The sequence below is a fragment of the Gobio gobio genome, assembly GCF_949357685.1.
Source record: "Gobio gobio genome assembly, chromosome: 13".
In the NCBI taxonomy this organism is placed as follows: Eukaryota; Metazoa; Chordata; class Actinopteri; order Cypriniformes; family Gobionidae; genus Gobio; species Gobio gobio.
The window spans coordinates 5037400-5050424 of NC_137106.1; the positions used below are offsets into that span (position 1 = coordinate 5037400).

The 13025-nt window shown below is 38.9% G+C and overlaps 1 protein-coding gene across 2 annotated transcripts in view; it reads right to left on the minus strand.

The window, feature by feature from the left end:
• ccdc9b (coiled-coil domain containing 9B) overlaps positions 1-9747 on the minus strand; it is a 66435-nt gene extending 56688 nt beyond the window's left edge. Inside the window, exon 1 of one of the 2 annotated variants that reach the window (XM_079832869.1) lies at positions 9525-9747. In XM_079832869.1, the coding sequence (XP_079688995.1) occupies positions 9525-9536 (12 nt within the window). In that variant the 5' untranslated portion in view covers positions 9537-9747. Of the gene's footprint in view, positions 1-9153; positions 9439-9524 lie in introns of those variants that run through there. The other variant, XM_079832868.1, reaches the window with a different exon arrangement.
• Between the last annotated feature and the right edge of the window lie 3278 nt (positions 9748-13025).

Consider the following 13025-nt stretch of genomic DNA (forward strand, 5'->3'; position numbering starts at 1 on the left):
TAAAATTCATAATTATTTAGATTATTTTGACTATTAAAACTTAAAACAGAAAACAGAATTTGGTAATTAATCAAATCCGAGATTCACCTGCATCAGATGAGGTCATTCAAATTACACTGTTATGATAGTTTGATTATGAAGTATATTTCAGACTATACACTATATAGATCAGAGTATGTGAGACTATAGTTTTAACTACTGCAGTTTAGGGCTGCGCAATATATCGAAATTATCGAAATATCGCAATATGCATATCGCAAGAGCACGCAATATCTGAATGATTTTAATAGGCTACTTCAACATTGTGAAAAGTGTACGTTTTAGGTTGATGCATATAGCAGAGAATAGACTGAGCACATGACTTTTACTTATGTGACTTGCTTGACGTTAAAAATAGTTATTAAACGCAATAACTTGCAAAAAACAACTCCTTGCAGTCTTGTGCTGTCGGCTGTCTGACACACACATGGAAAAGTGCGCACAAGCCGTTCTTTTTTTCGTGTCTTGTTACACACTCGAACTGTCAAATACACACACACTGCACAGAAGAAGAGAAAACGCTCGTGTTACGTTTAGCACAGCGCCTTATTCACTATGTCAGTGTTATACGCAGTGTTCGAAGTGGGGCGGTACTCACCGGTACGCAGTACTCGCACCTCTAGTCTACATTTTACTCGCACCTCTAGTCTACATTTTACTCTTAAGCGTACATGCACCTTTTCTTGCGTACCACTACTTCTCGCCTTTATAACGGACGCCCAGATGTTTAAGTGGTGCGCAAATCACTGTAGGTGCTCGTGCGAATGCGTAGAGTATAAACAAAGATTTGCACGAGCAAAAAAAAGTTCCTATACGACGCTGATGATAAAATGTGCGACCCATTTGAATTCTGTTGAGAATGTAGTAAAACACTACGGAGAAAGTCGAACATGAGCTAAAACAGCCACTAACATGACTGATGAAGAGAGGGGAAGCATCATCCTGCAAGCTTTTTAAACTCATGATGACCACGTTTACTAGAGTTTATCACGTACTGTAGTTATTGCGGTAAATGTTGACTAATTGTAGAATTGATAATAGATAATCAGTTAAGGGAACAGATTTTTCACTAAAGATGTATATTACACCTGTGGCATGTTATAGCAACTGTGTTGCTATTTTCATAACAAATGCTATAGATAAAAAAAAAGTCAACATTGGCCTGCATGGTAATGAAGAGCCGTCAATGGTCGTGCTTTGTAAATAAACCCTTATTAGGGCTGTGTGATATTGAAGAAATATGCGATATCCTTGTTAAATAATGCGATATACGATATGCGATACGATATTGCTTTAAGTGTGTAAAATCTTTTTCTTTCCCCAACTGATATCTTTCACTTAAAGCATAAACGACTTTTTGTTTACATGAATACTCATCAAGACTTTTGACACAACTGTGTATATATTTGATTTTGACAGTTCGAGTGTGTAACAAGACACGGAAAAAAGAACGGTTTCGGTGTGTGTCAGACAGCTGACAGCACGAGACTGCAATGAGTTGTTTGCGTTTAATAACTATTTTTAACGTCAAGCAAGTCACATAAGTAACAGTCATGTGCTCAGTCTATTCTCTGCTATATGCATCAACCTAAAACGTACACTTTTCACAATGTTGAAGTAGCCTATTAAAATCATTCAGATATTGCGTGTCCTCGCGATATGCATATTGCGATACGTACATTTGCGATATTTCGATAATTTCGATATATTGCGCAGCCCTAACCCTTATTGTAACAAATGCCACAGTTAAACAACTTCAAGAACTATATGTTAGTTTTAAGGCTGAGTACAAGTTAGAAAGAGCTTTAAAATATGGACTTGAATTATTGACTAAACAATCCCCCCATAACCACGCCCCCAACAAAGCCCCGCCCCCTCTGGTGAGTACCGGCACTTTATTTTTTCCACTTCAAGCCCTGGATATACGACAGTAAAATCAGGCATCAAACGGCAAGATATCTTGTGGATTTCTAGAGACATGGCCTGAAAGCCAGAGCGCCTCGCAGCCTCACAGTGAGATAACCCGACTGACTCCAGGCCAGCCAGACTCCTACACAGAGTAAATGTGGATCTGAAGAGGCTTGCAGAGATTTGAGAGAGAATAGAGTCAGATCGCCGCTCAAAACCGAGATTCCTTGAGGTCGAAAGACACTTTTATCCCTTCAAACACAGGAAAACGGCTGCAAACCCACGGGCAGATCTGATCCTCTAATCAAAGACTGAATAATATCCTGCGATGCCAGCGGTGTTTGTTCAAACTAGGGATGTCATAGTTAGTTCATCCACAGGATTTACATGAGCAGCACATCACCAAAAGGACAATTTAGTCTCTTTACAGCTCTTATAACTGAGGGTCAAGCTGAAATTGCCCACTGAGCTCAACTAAACAAACCCAGAAAAGCATTTTTAATGCACGCCTTATAATGTGTGATCTCATGAACAATTGCAACCATATGATATATCTATACATTGTTACACCAACTAGTAATGAACAACTTCTACAGTATTTATTAATCTTAATGTTGATTTATACATTTACTAATACATTATTAAAACCAAAATCATGGCACCTGTTAGTGGGTGGGATATATTAGGCAGCAAGTGAACATTTTGTCCTCAGAGTTGATGTGTTAGAAGCAGGAGAAATGGGCAAGCGTAAGGATTTGATCGAGTTTGGGCCAGATTGTGATGGCTAGATGGCAGTGTGATGCTTTGGGCAATGTTCTGCTGGGAAACCTTGGGTCCTCCATCCATGTGGATGTTACTTTGACGCCTGCCACAAAGCACAAATGCTTCAGGAATGGTTTGAGGAGCACAACAACGAGTTTGAGGTGTTGACTTGGCCTCCAAATTCCCCAGATCTCAATCCAATCGAGCATCTGTGGGATGTGCCGAACAAACAAGTCCGATCCATGGAGGCCCCACCTCGCAACTTACAGGACTTAAAGAATCTGCTGCTAACATCTTGGTGCCAGATACCACACCTCAGGGGTCTGAAGGTGTGCTCAAATGGCCACTCAAAAGGGGGACCAACACAATATTAGGACAATGTTATAAAAGGTCCACAAATCAGCAACATTCACCATGGATTTAATGTAGTAACAATAAATGTAACCATGGTATTGTTGCAAGTACCACACATCATTTTCCAGCACTTCAAAACTCTAATATTATCATATTAAAATGCTATTTTTAATGTGATGACCAAAACATTATTTGTTCATCCTTCAAAGATTGTCCCAATTTATACAACTAAAAGTTTAAAGATAAAAACTCACACTTATTTAAAAATAAAAAAGACATTCTGTACGATCATTTATTATCAAGGCATTTGTTAATAATACAGTCAAAATGGGGGAAAATGTGAATAACTGCGTTGCAGGTTGATTTAAGGTGTTCCCCTAGTAAAACAGAAAGTTAGTCCAGAGCCCTGGATATATGAGATATACTGATTCAATGCATTGACCATTGCTGATGCATTCATGGAAAATACCATTAAACGTTGATGTGACGTTTTTTAAATTCCGCATGGAGGATTGTGATTGGTTAATATCAGCAGAATAACTTCTGCTACTGATGGGACCAAACATCTTAACTTTGTTAAGATTCCCAGCATTCCTGTTTCTCGAAGCACACATTAGTAAGCGTATTATGCCGGCTCTCTGTGGGAAAAACATGCAGACTAACAATTCAAATGTGGCTGAAACCACTTTATATTAAGGGTGCAGACCAATAAATAAACATCCATTCATAATTTGCTCCCTCGTGCGGTTTCAAACCCTACTGGGCTTTCTTTTTTTCAGTGGACCAAAACTATAGTGGAAGTGGATGGTGATTTTTATAGAAAAGCTCCAAAAATGACAGAAGCACCATATAAGCACCATCATGAAGCCATTTGATTGGTCTCTGAAATTGCTAAACATCATGCAACTGTTTTCAGTGAATTTTGAATTTTCAGTGAATAATTACTTAAATTTTAGTCTGTTCATCTCACAAAGCATCATTTGACTTCAGAAGGCTTGAAATATATAGTGCAAGACACTTTTTTTACAAGAAAATGCTACTGTATTTCAGTGTTTCTACTTCAAAATTCAACTTTACTTGGCATTTCTTTGTAATCATTTGTGAAATTTACTAGCAATGCCCAAGAGAAAATTGTTTCTACACCAAAAATGCAGTATAAATGCATCAATTGGAACATTTGTATATCTTTTGTGTTTGCCGTAAGAAAGCAAATCACATGGTATTAAATGAACTCATATTTGGGTGAATGGTGCCTTTAACCCTTATTGGATTTTCCCTTACACGAAAATGCTAGTTAATAATTAGTTAACTAAAATTGACTGACTTTACTCACCCAGAGTCTAACAACTTCTCAAAATATTTTGAGATACTCTTTGTAATTTTTTGTGGGGTTTTTCCCCCACATTGTTCCCGGTCAAAAATGAACAGCCTACAAAAAAATAGCATATAAATCTCTCATTATGCTACATTATCACCAAATATTGGATTCAATCTTTTTGTCATCTTATTTTCTTTGAATTAGGTCAGGTTTTGTATTTATTTTTGGAACTGATTGATCGTAGGCCTTACTTATATGAGCGTATGTACCTCAGCTTTTGAGGGACATTTGTTTTATTTGTGGATAATTTTGTCAATTTTACATATTTTTTTTATTTTTTTATCACACTAGTGTGATTTAAAGGAACATGCCGACTTTTTGGGACTTTAGCTTATTCACCATATCCCCCAGAGTTAGATAAATCCATACATCCCATTCTCATCTCCGTGCGTGCCATAACTCTGTCTGACGCACCCACCGCTAGCCTAGCTTAGCACAAAGACTGGAGGCAAATGGCTCCAGCTAGCCGACTGCTCAATAAGAGACAAAATAACGCCAACATTTTCCTATTTACATGTTGTGATGTGTATAGTTACATCGTGCACTAAGACCGACGGGAAATTAAAAGTTGCGATTTTCTAGACCGAAAAGGATAGGAACTATTCTCTCAGTCCTGCGTAATAATCAATGATATTTGAGCCGTCCCATGAGTGCAGCGGCGCAATCAGGGCTCTAGGCTAACATTTTTCTGGAGGAGCACTTGTGCTCCTAATTAAAAAAAAATAGGAGCACAGTCAAAAATTTAGGAGCACTTTCTGATCAATAACATGTATTCCAATTATAACTTTCCCATTACAGGATGATCTTTGTCCCTTTAAATTAATGTCCAGGGGCATTTTTACCATTATAAGAGCAATGTTTTCGAATCTTATTAAATGTATGCATCATCTTTTGTCAATTTCTTCATTTAAAATAGAAAAGTTTTTTTTTTTTTAAATGTTAATTTAAACAATAAATTCATTTAGAGCAATAAGACACAACCAGACTGTTACCAATCAAATTAAATCAGCATCAAAAGTAGAAGTGGCACAGAAGCTCTATATGAAATTGTGTTTAGATACATTTACATGCAGCTCATGGGTAAATAATGTTGTATAAATGTTTTAAATATAAGTTTTTGAATCTAGAAATAGGCTATGTACAAGTTAAACTTAAACTTAGTTAAAATATATATATTTTAAATAAATAGTCCATGCAAAGTATAAATATGAAAATAAAACAGCCAGTAGGTGGCGCGTCAAGTCTATGTGGGAGTCATTGATTCAGTCGTTCAAACGCAGATTCATTCGATCGAACCGCTTGGAGATGCGCAACTGGTGTTGTTTTGATTTTCACGAAATAAACAGTATTGTGGCTAAAACGTTGTTACTTAATATCAACTTGTCTATTGGACTTTTGTACAAGATCAGTATCACATTTGCAATCATGCCAATACTCGGAGCAATAGCTGTCCGTAACTTTTGGCGCTCTGGCGCTTAAACAGAACTGCGTGCATCTCGCGGAAGAACACTGCAGCCGGATCTACTTCTCTCTATTTATGTCTATGGCGAGTCACATAGGGACTGTGCTCCTCCGCAGCGCTGCGACCCGAACTGGAATAGTCAGAATATAAACACTTATTATTATATGTGTACCGTAGTGATTCAGGGTAAGATAAAAACACGGTTTGGAAAATGGATTCATGATGTGCTCACTCATATGCATCTAGTCATTTAAGCACAATAAATGTTATGGACTGCAGCTGATAAAGATTAAATCAAGAACTCATACAGGAGCGTTTTTAAATTATGTTTTATTAATTCATTTTTTGGTGGCATTTTTGCCCCAAGCCCCTGTTAATTTCCGACCTTGTTTATGATAATCCAAATGTGGTATTTCTAGTTAAGTTTGGCTGCAAAGAAACATCAGCGCGAGGAGTCTGGTAAGCGCATGTCCGCGTCACACCCGTTTCATCCATAGACCGTGGTTTCACCTTTTAATCTGTGAAGTGTAGTCCGTCGCACACTCCGCTGACAGTCACAGAAGGCATGAAAAGCAGTTGATTGCAGCACGAAACGTAACAGTTGCTCAGTCAGTCAGTGTTTGTAGTTTTTATTCCGATTGTATTATACATCTATTCATGAGAAGCGATCGGGTCACTCGCACCGGTGCGCCTAAATATTTTTTCGCAGTCGCACGCAGCAATTTTCAGGCGCAAATGCGCCCAAAATGGTCGCTATGTAGAGCCCTGGCAATGATATTACACAGCGCCTGAAAATAGACTAACTTTCATCAACATAACCAACATGACAGCCTGCTTACACAGTGAGCTCTGGGGACTATTTTCAGGCTCTGCGTAATATCATTGCGCCTGCTGCAAAAATGTTGGCTTATTTTGTCACTTACTGAGCAGTCGGCTAGCTGGAGCCATTTGCCTCCAGTCTTTGTGCTAAGCTAGGCTAGCAGTGAGTGTGTCAGACAGAGTTATGACACGCACGGAGATGAGAATGGGAAGTATGGACTTATCTAACTCTGGGGGATATGGTGAATAAGCTAAAGTCCCAAAAAGTCGGCGTGTTCCTTTAATGTTCAACCAGGAAATTTGTTTTTAAATGCTTTTATTTTGTACAAAATGGCACAAAGTCACACTCCCGGTCAACCAAAAAATAGCTTATAAATCTCTCGTTACGCTACTTCATCACCAAATATTGGATTCAATCTTTTTGCCAACTTATTTTCTTTAAATTAGGACAGGTTTTGTATTTATTTTTGAAACTGGTTGATCGTAGGCCTCATTTATCCGAGCTGATATTGGTCAAAATTGACCGCCCATTGAAAATGAATGGGGGAGTCGAAAATTTTAGAGACATTTAGTGTTCAGGAGCATGTTCACATACAAGGCTCGAAATTGCGAGCATTTTGGTCGCATATGCGCCCGAAATTTGATCTGTGCGACCTCAAAAATATTTGGGAGCATTTGTGCGAGTGCAAATATTTGTTGAGATGCAACCGGTTTTCCTTTCTCTACAAAACGTTCGCTAGTTACTGCACAGTATGTGCTGTGAGCTTATACAGTAACCGATCTACTGTTCTATCACATAACCAATTCAACTTTATTTTCACGCTCTCATTAACCTTAAAGCAGACTTTAGGTTGGTTAATATTAGCTGTCAATCACTACCGTTCACTGCACTCCGTTGTCAAGTGACAGGGAGCTGACTAGTGTGCAACATTTAAAGAGCTGAAGAGAGGAGGATTTTTAAGAAGGAGAAAGTGAAAGAGAATTTTACTTGCCCGACCGAACAAGTAGCCTGATTAAAACATCACTAACAAAAAAATAACTAAGGAATCACCAAAAATGCCAGAATGATTCTGATTTCTCATTTAGTGTAAGTGGCAATTGATGGTGGATTTTGAACGAATCAGTTGAGTCAAAGATTCAATGACTCATTCATTAACAGCTGCCGCATTCTTGAATGAATCAGTCATTTGAACGAATGACTCAATCATTAAGATGGTCATTGCGCCACCTACTGGCGATTTAGTTTCATGTTTTAATAGCATCATTCTTTCCAATTTTTCTTCTTATTTGTAAATGCAAAATATATTTAAAACAATCTCATAACATTTCTTCAATGCAATTGTAATTTTTCAGTGTAAATTGTATTGCCAACAGCCCTACAGTGTCTTATTCTAATTTAATTTATGAATACAATTTAAAATGAAAGATGAAACAGCAGCATACATTTAATAATATTGGCGAAAAAATGCCCTCTGGGTAAATCACAAATATGCAGATTTAAATAACTGAGAATATTGCTTCAGGATAAATTATATTTATAACACAAAAATCAAATTTTTTCCGGACAAGCTACTTTTTTTTATTCTGTCAATTGAATGACCGATTTACTAGCACATGACACACACTCTCTCTTTCTCTCTCACACACACACACACACACACACACACACACACACACACACACACGCACACTATAACTCAACAGTGCTACCAAGTAAAAAGTAAAAAGTTAATTTCGAGCCCTGACATATGTTCATGTGTGCTTGCAAAAACAAAGGCCTCCGACCTGTGCATGTGTGGATACACACACACACACACACACACACACACACACACACACACACACACACACACACACACACACAATAACTCAACAGTGCTACCAAGTAAAAAGTCAATTTCGAGCCCTGGCACATGTGTGCTTGCAAAAACAAAGGCCTCCGACCTGTGCACACACACACACACACACACACACACACACACACACACACACACACACACACACACACACACACACACAAACTTTATCCTCAGATCAATGAGGCCTGTGATCTAATTGAAAGAAAACAAGCTGACAAAGAGATTGAATCCAATATTTGGTGACGAGAGATTTATAAGCTATTATTTTGCAGGCTGGTCATTTTTGACCGAGAACATCACAAGTGTTATAGGGTTTTCAACACAGCACAAAGGTAAAAGAACATTTGAAGTGATTATTACACACTTTAAAAAAAAAGTTTCCATAAGGGTTTGTTTACAGCAATGAAATAGAAGAACTATTTTTGGTACCCCAATGATCCAGGTCACTTTAATAATCTAAAGAACCTTTTTTTCCATTATAAAGAACCGGAAAGATTCCATGGATGTTAAAAGTTCATTGATTCCAATAAAGAAATCACAGATCGCAATGGCAAGTGCACAAGGAAACTCACAGTGACTTCGGTTGTCAGGGGACGAAAACAAACCTCGCGGAGGTACAAACACACAGGAAAATCCAGTGCAATACGAGCCAACATGAATCATCAATGCTGCAAAAGGACAGGGAACATTCCAGCGGCCGCTTCCTGCGCTTCCCACTCATCTGTACAGATCACATGTCAAATAGCCCAACACAGCAGCTCTAACTATAAGCCGACGGACGCTCCTGTGCCCAAACCGAGGCCTCGTTCTTCAGACAAGCTCACGTTAGTTGCAGCACACCATCCTCATCCAGACTGCTGGAAAAGAAACAAGCAGGGTCCAGGGAAGAGCAAAGATGTGCACAAAAGAGTGAGTGGGGGGGAAGAGAAGCAGTGGCACTCACAGCTCTGTTCATGTCAGCAGGGAAATCTGGGATCCTTCCAAACGGCAGGCAGCCGACGCGGCTCGGGGAAGAAGCGCATGGAGTCCCAGATCATGCCTTGATTACAAAAACACCAGTTGGGCTGCGAGCCAAGATCTCCGAACGCAAAGAAAAGCCCAGCTAACGGATCCCGCCGCTCACCCGTACGGCGCAGCCTCTCTCTCTCTCTCTCTCTCTAAGGCTCTTGCTCATAGTTAAAATTACCCCTCACTCCCCCACCCACGTCTGCGGTCATACCCCTGAAAACCATTCATTTTATGACTCTCGCGATCTTCATTACTCATTTTAAAGAATGAAATTCAAAAATCAATACATTTAAGAGTGTTTCTTCAACTAGAGGCACATCTGAACTATAGAAAACTCTATTTAAAGAAATAGTTCAACTAAAAATAACAGTTTTCATCATTGACTTACACTCATAGGACCCATAGGACAGGGTTGATGAAGTTAAAGGTAGAGGTGGATTTTACCGATACCGATAACTAGGTTGGACCGCACTTGCCGATAACCGATTAATCGACCGATAGTTTTTAAAATGGATACTGGATAAAAGTAAAAGTAAAACAGTGCTTAACTTTATAATAGGGATGCACCGGTTGACCGGCCAAAAACCGGAACCGGCCGGTTTTTGCTTCTAGCGCGCGATCGGCGACTGGCCGGTTTTCTTTGTATTTTTCTGCCGATTTATCCGGAAGTGCGCCCGCGTGCACATACGCCTATATTGCAATCATTCGCGAACATGTCACTAGTGTGTTACAAACGGAAACTGGAGAACTGAGGAAGAGCCGCTTTCCTGCGCGAGCCTACCTCTCCGCGCCCTGCACAAGCGCAGATAGTGAGCGTTTGTTCAGCTCAGCTTCATCTGCACACACAGCGCGTCTGCTAATGTCCGATTCGCGAAACAATGACTCATTTGAACCGAATCATTTTAACGACTGGTTAGAACAACTGATCTGTCCAACACTTGAACTAACGAACCAGTTTATTAATACAGTAACAAATGTACTGCTCATGGTTAGTTCATGTTAGTTAATACATTAACTAATGTTAACTAATGACCATTATTCTAAAGTGTTACCTTTTATTTTACCTTAATTACATTGACTTAATTTGATTTAAAAAGCACCTTCTTAGTTTTTTTTTCGTTGCACTAAACATTATTTGATTTAAAGGTCCCATGGCATGGCATTTTTCTATTATTTTATAGTGTTTCCTGAGGTGTTCTTATATTATTAGTATGATTTTTACATCATAAAATTTCCTAATTTAGAAATAAAAGGCATTTTTTCTATACTGCTGTTTGCCCTGTGGCTGAATGCCCTGCTTCAAGAGGCGTGTCTGCTGTGAGACTTCAGTAAAAACGCCCACTGTTGTGATTGGCTGAAATCTTTGCATTTTAAATGAGCGGAGGGGGCGTGGTTTAACGAGGCACGAGCAGGCACGAGTCTGCCAGAGAGACGGATGGACCTGTGTTCACTTCACATCAGTTCTCTCAGCATGTCTCAGTTCAGGGTGAACTGTTGTAGTTACAGCATATACTTCAGGTTATTAGTTTATTTCTAGTCGGAGGGGCTGTCACTCATGTCAGAAAGTTAGTAACTTTAGTAAATTATGGATCAGCGCTGACTCGAGACGCGAACCGTTTAGAACGATTCAGTCCGATTTGGTGAACTGGTTCGGTACACTAAAAAGAACCGATTCAAAAGAATGATTCGTTCGCGAACCGGACATCACGGAGACGAAGCGATTGCTAACAAAGTTATTTATAGTAACTACTGAGTTATGAGAGCGCTGTCAGTCAGCGCGAGTTTATTGTGTTTGTATCTGAGAGTTCTGAATAAACACGAGTCCCAGTCACACCGAGTCCTCTTCATCATTATTCTACCAACTTTGTAACACATGCAATGTACCATTACAGCGAGATGAACGAGTTAGTAAGTGTTGATTAAAGCATTATTTCTAGATATGTTCCAATCATATGAATAGCGTCATTGACGCGCATTGAGTAACGTTACACAGCGCAAACAAAGACACAACAGCTGTAATCGAATGTAATCCAGTTTATTGTGGGGAAAGCTGGCTAGCCTAGCCGGATACCCTCACGCTTACCCTCCTTCTGCTTAATCTCACGCCGCGTTTGGTGCCTCCGCTGTGGGCCAGATGCAGTACTGGGGGTCGGGGATGTTGAAGGCCGAGCTTCGGCGTGCGTGAGGTTTATCTCTAAAGATGTGGCTCTGCCGATGTTTAGCAGAAACTCCCGACTGTATGCACATTTAAGAACAGATAGACGCGACGAGGACGTACAAAAACACTGACTCACAAGATAGAAAACACGAAAACACCGTTCTGTCGGGAGAGAGAGAAGCCGCTGCGTGTCCACAAATAATAAATAATAAGCTACACATAAGAAATCAATGATCACAGATCAGAAGGAACTGAAGAAAGACTTCTGTTTTCATTTGTACATCCAAACACTGAGAAACTGCCAGCATTCACTCGTTCACAAGCAATGATCTCTCCAGGACAAATATAGCGTTTGCATGGGCGTGCCAGATTCTCTGGGCGGAGGAAAGGGAGGAAACCGTTCCTGCTTGGACGTCAAACCAGGAGCCTTCAGGATTGGCTCGTCTGGCCTGTCATTTTCTCAAAGGCAGAGAGAGACAGCCAGAACTCGGGTTTACACCGATCAACATTTCTATCCACTTGGGGACAATATTCAGGCTAGGGGAACTCATATTAATGTTGAAATACCTCATAAAATGAAAATTTTATGCCATGGGACCTTTAACATTTTGGAACAATTATATACTTTGGTTTTATTTAATTTCACTGGTAAAGACTTTTTTTCTGTACACTGAATTTAAAAACAAATGCTGATTTAAGTAACATCTTTGTTTGGATTGCAGAATATGCAGTTGTTGCCTTTAATTTCACCTTTCAGTCTTTTAATTTCCAATTAAATTTCTTGTTAATTTCAAATTGCGGACTTGTTTTCATTAGCCAAAAGCCAATTTAGCCTGTTAAATACCAAATAAACATCTTGTTCATGTATACTTTCATTCTTTTATTGTGTTAAAAAATAAATTAAAAAAATCGGAAATCGGTATCGGAATCGGCCAGTTTTCTTGAAAAAAATCGGTATCGGAATCGGCCATGTAAAATCATGATCGGTGCATCACTACTTTATAACAATAAATAAATAAAAAAACAGTACTGATCCATGAAAATGTGCTAAATTAAAAACATATAAATATGAATATTAAAATGAGAATTCTTCAGAAAATAATTTAAACATTAAAATATTACAGGTCAAATTTGTTTCTTTACGTATAACCTAGAAACATGCATGTACATTTCATAGGTAACACTAAGCAAGTCCCTGTGCAACAAGGATGTATTAGCTCACATGAACTATATGCATTATGTAATATACATTGAATATTGTATGTATTAATATGAGCA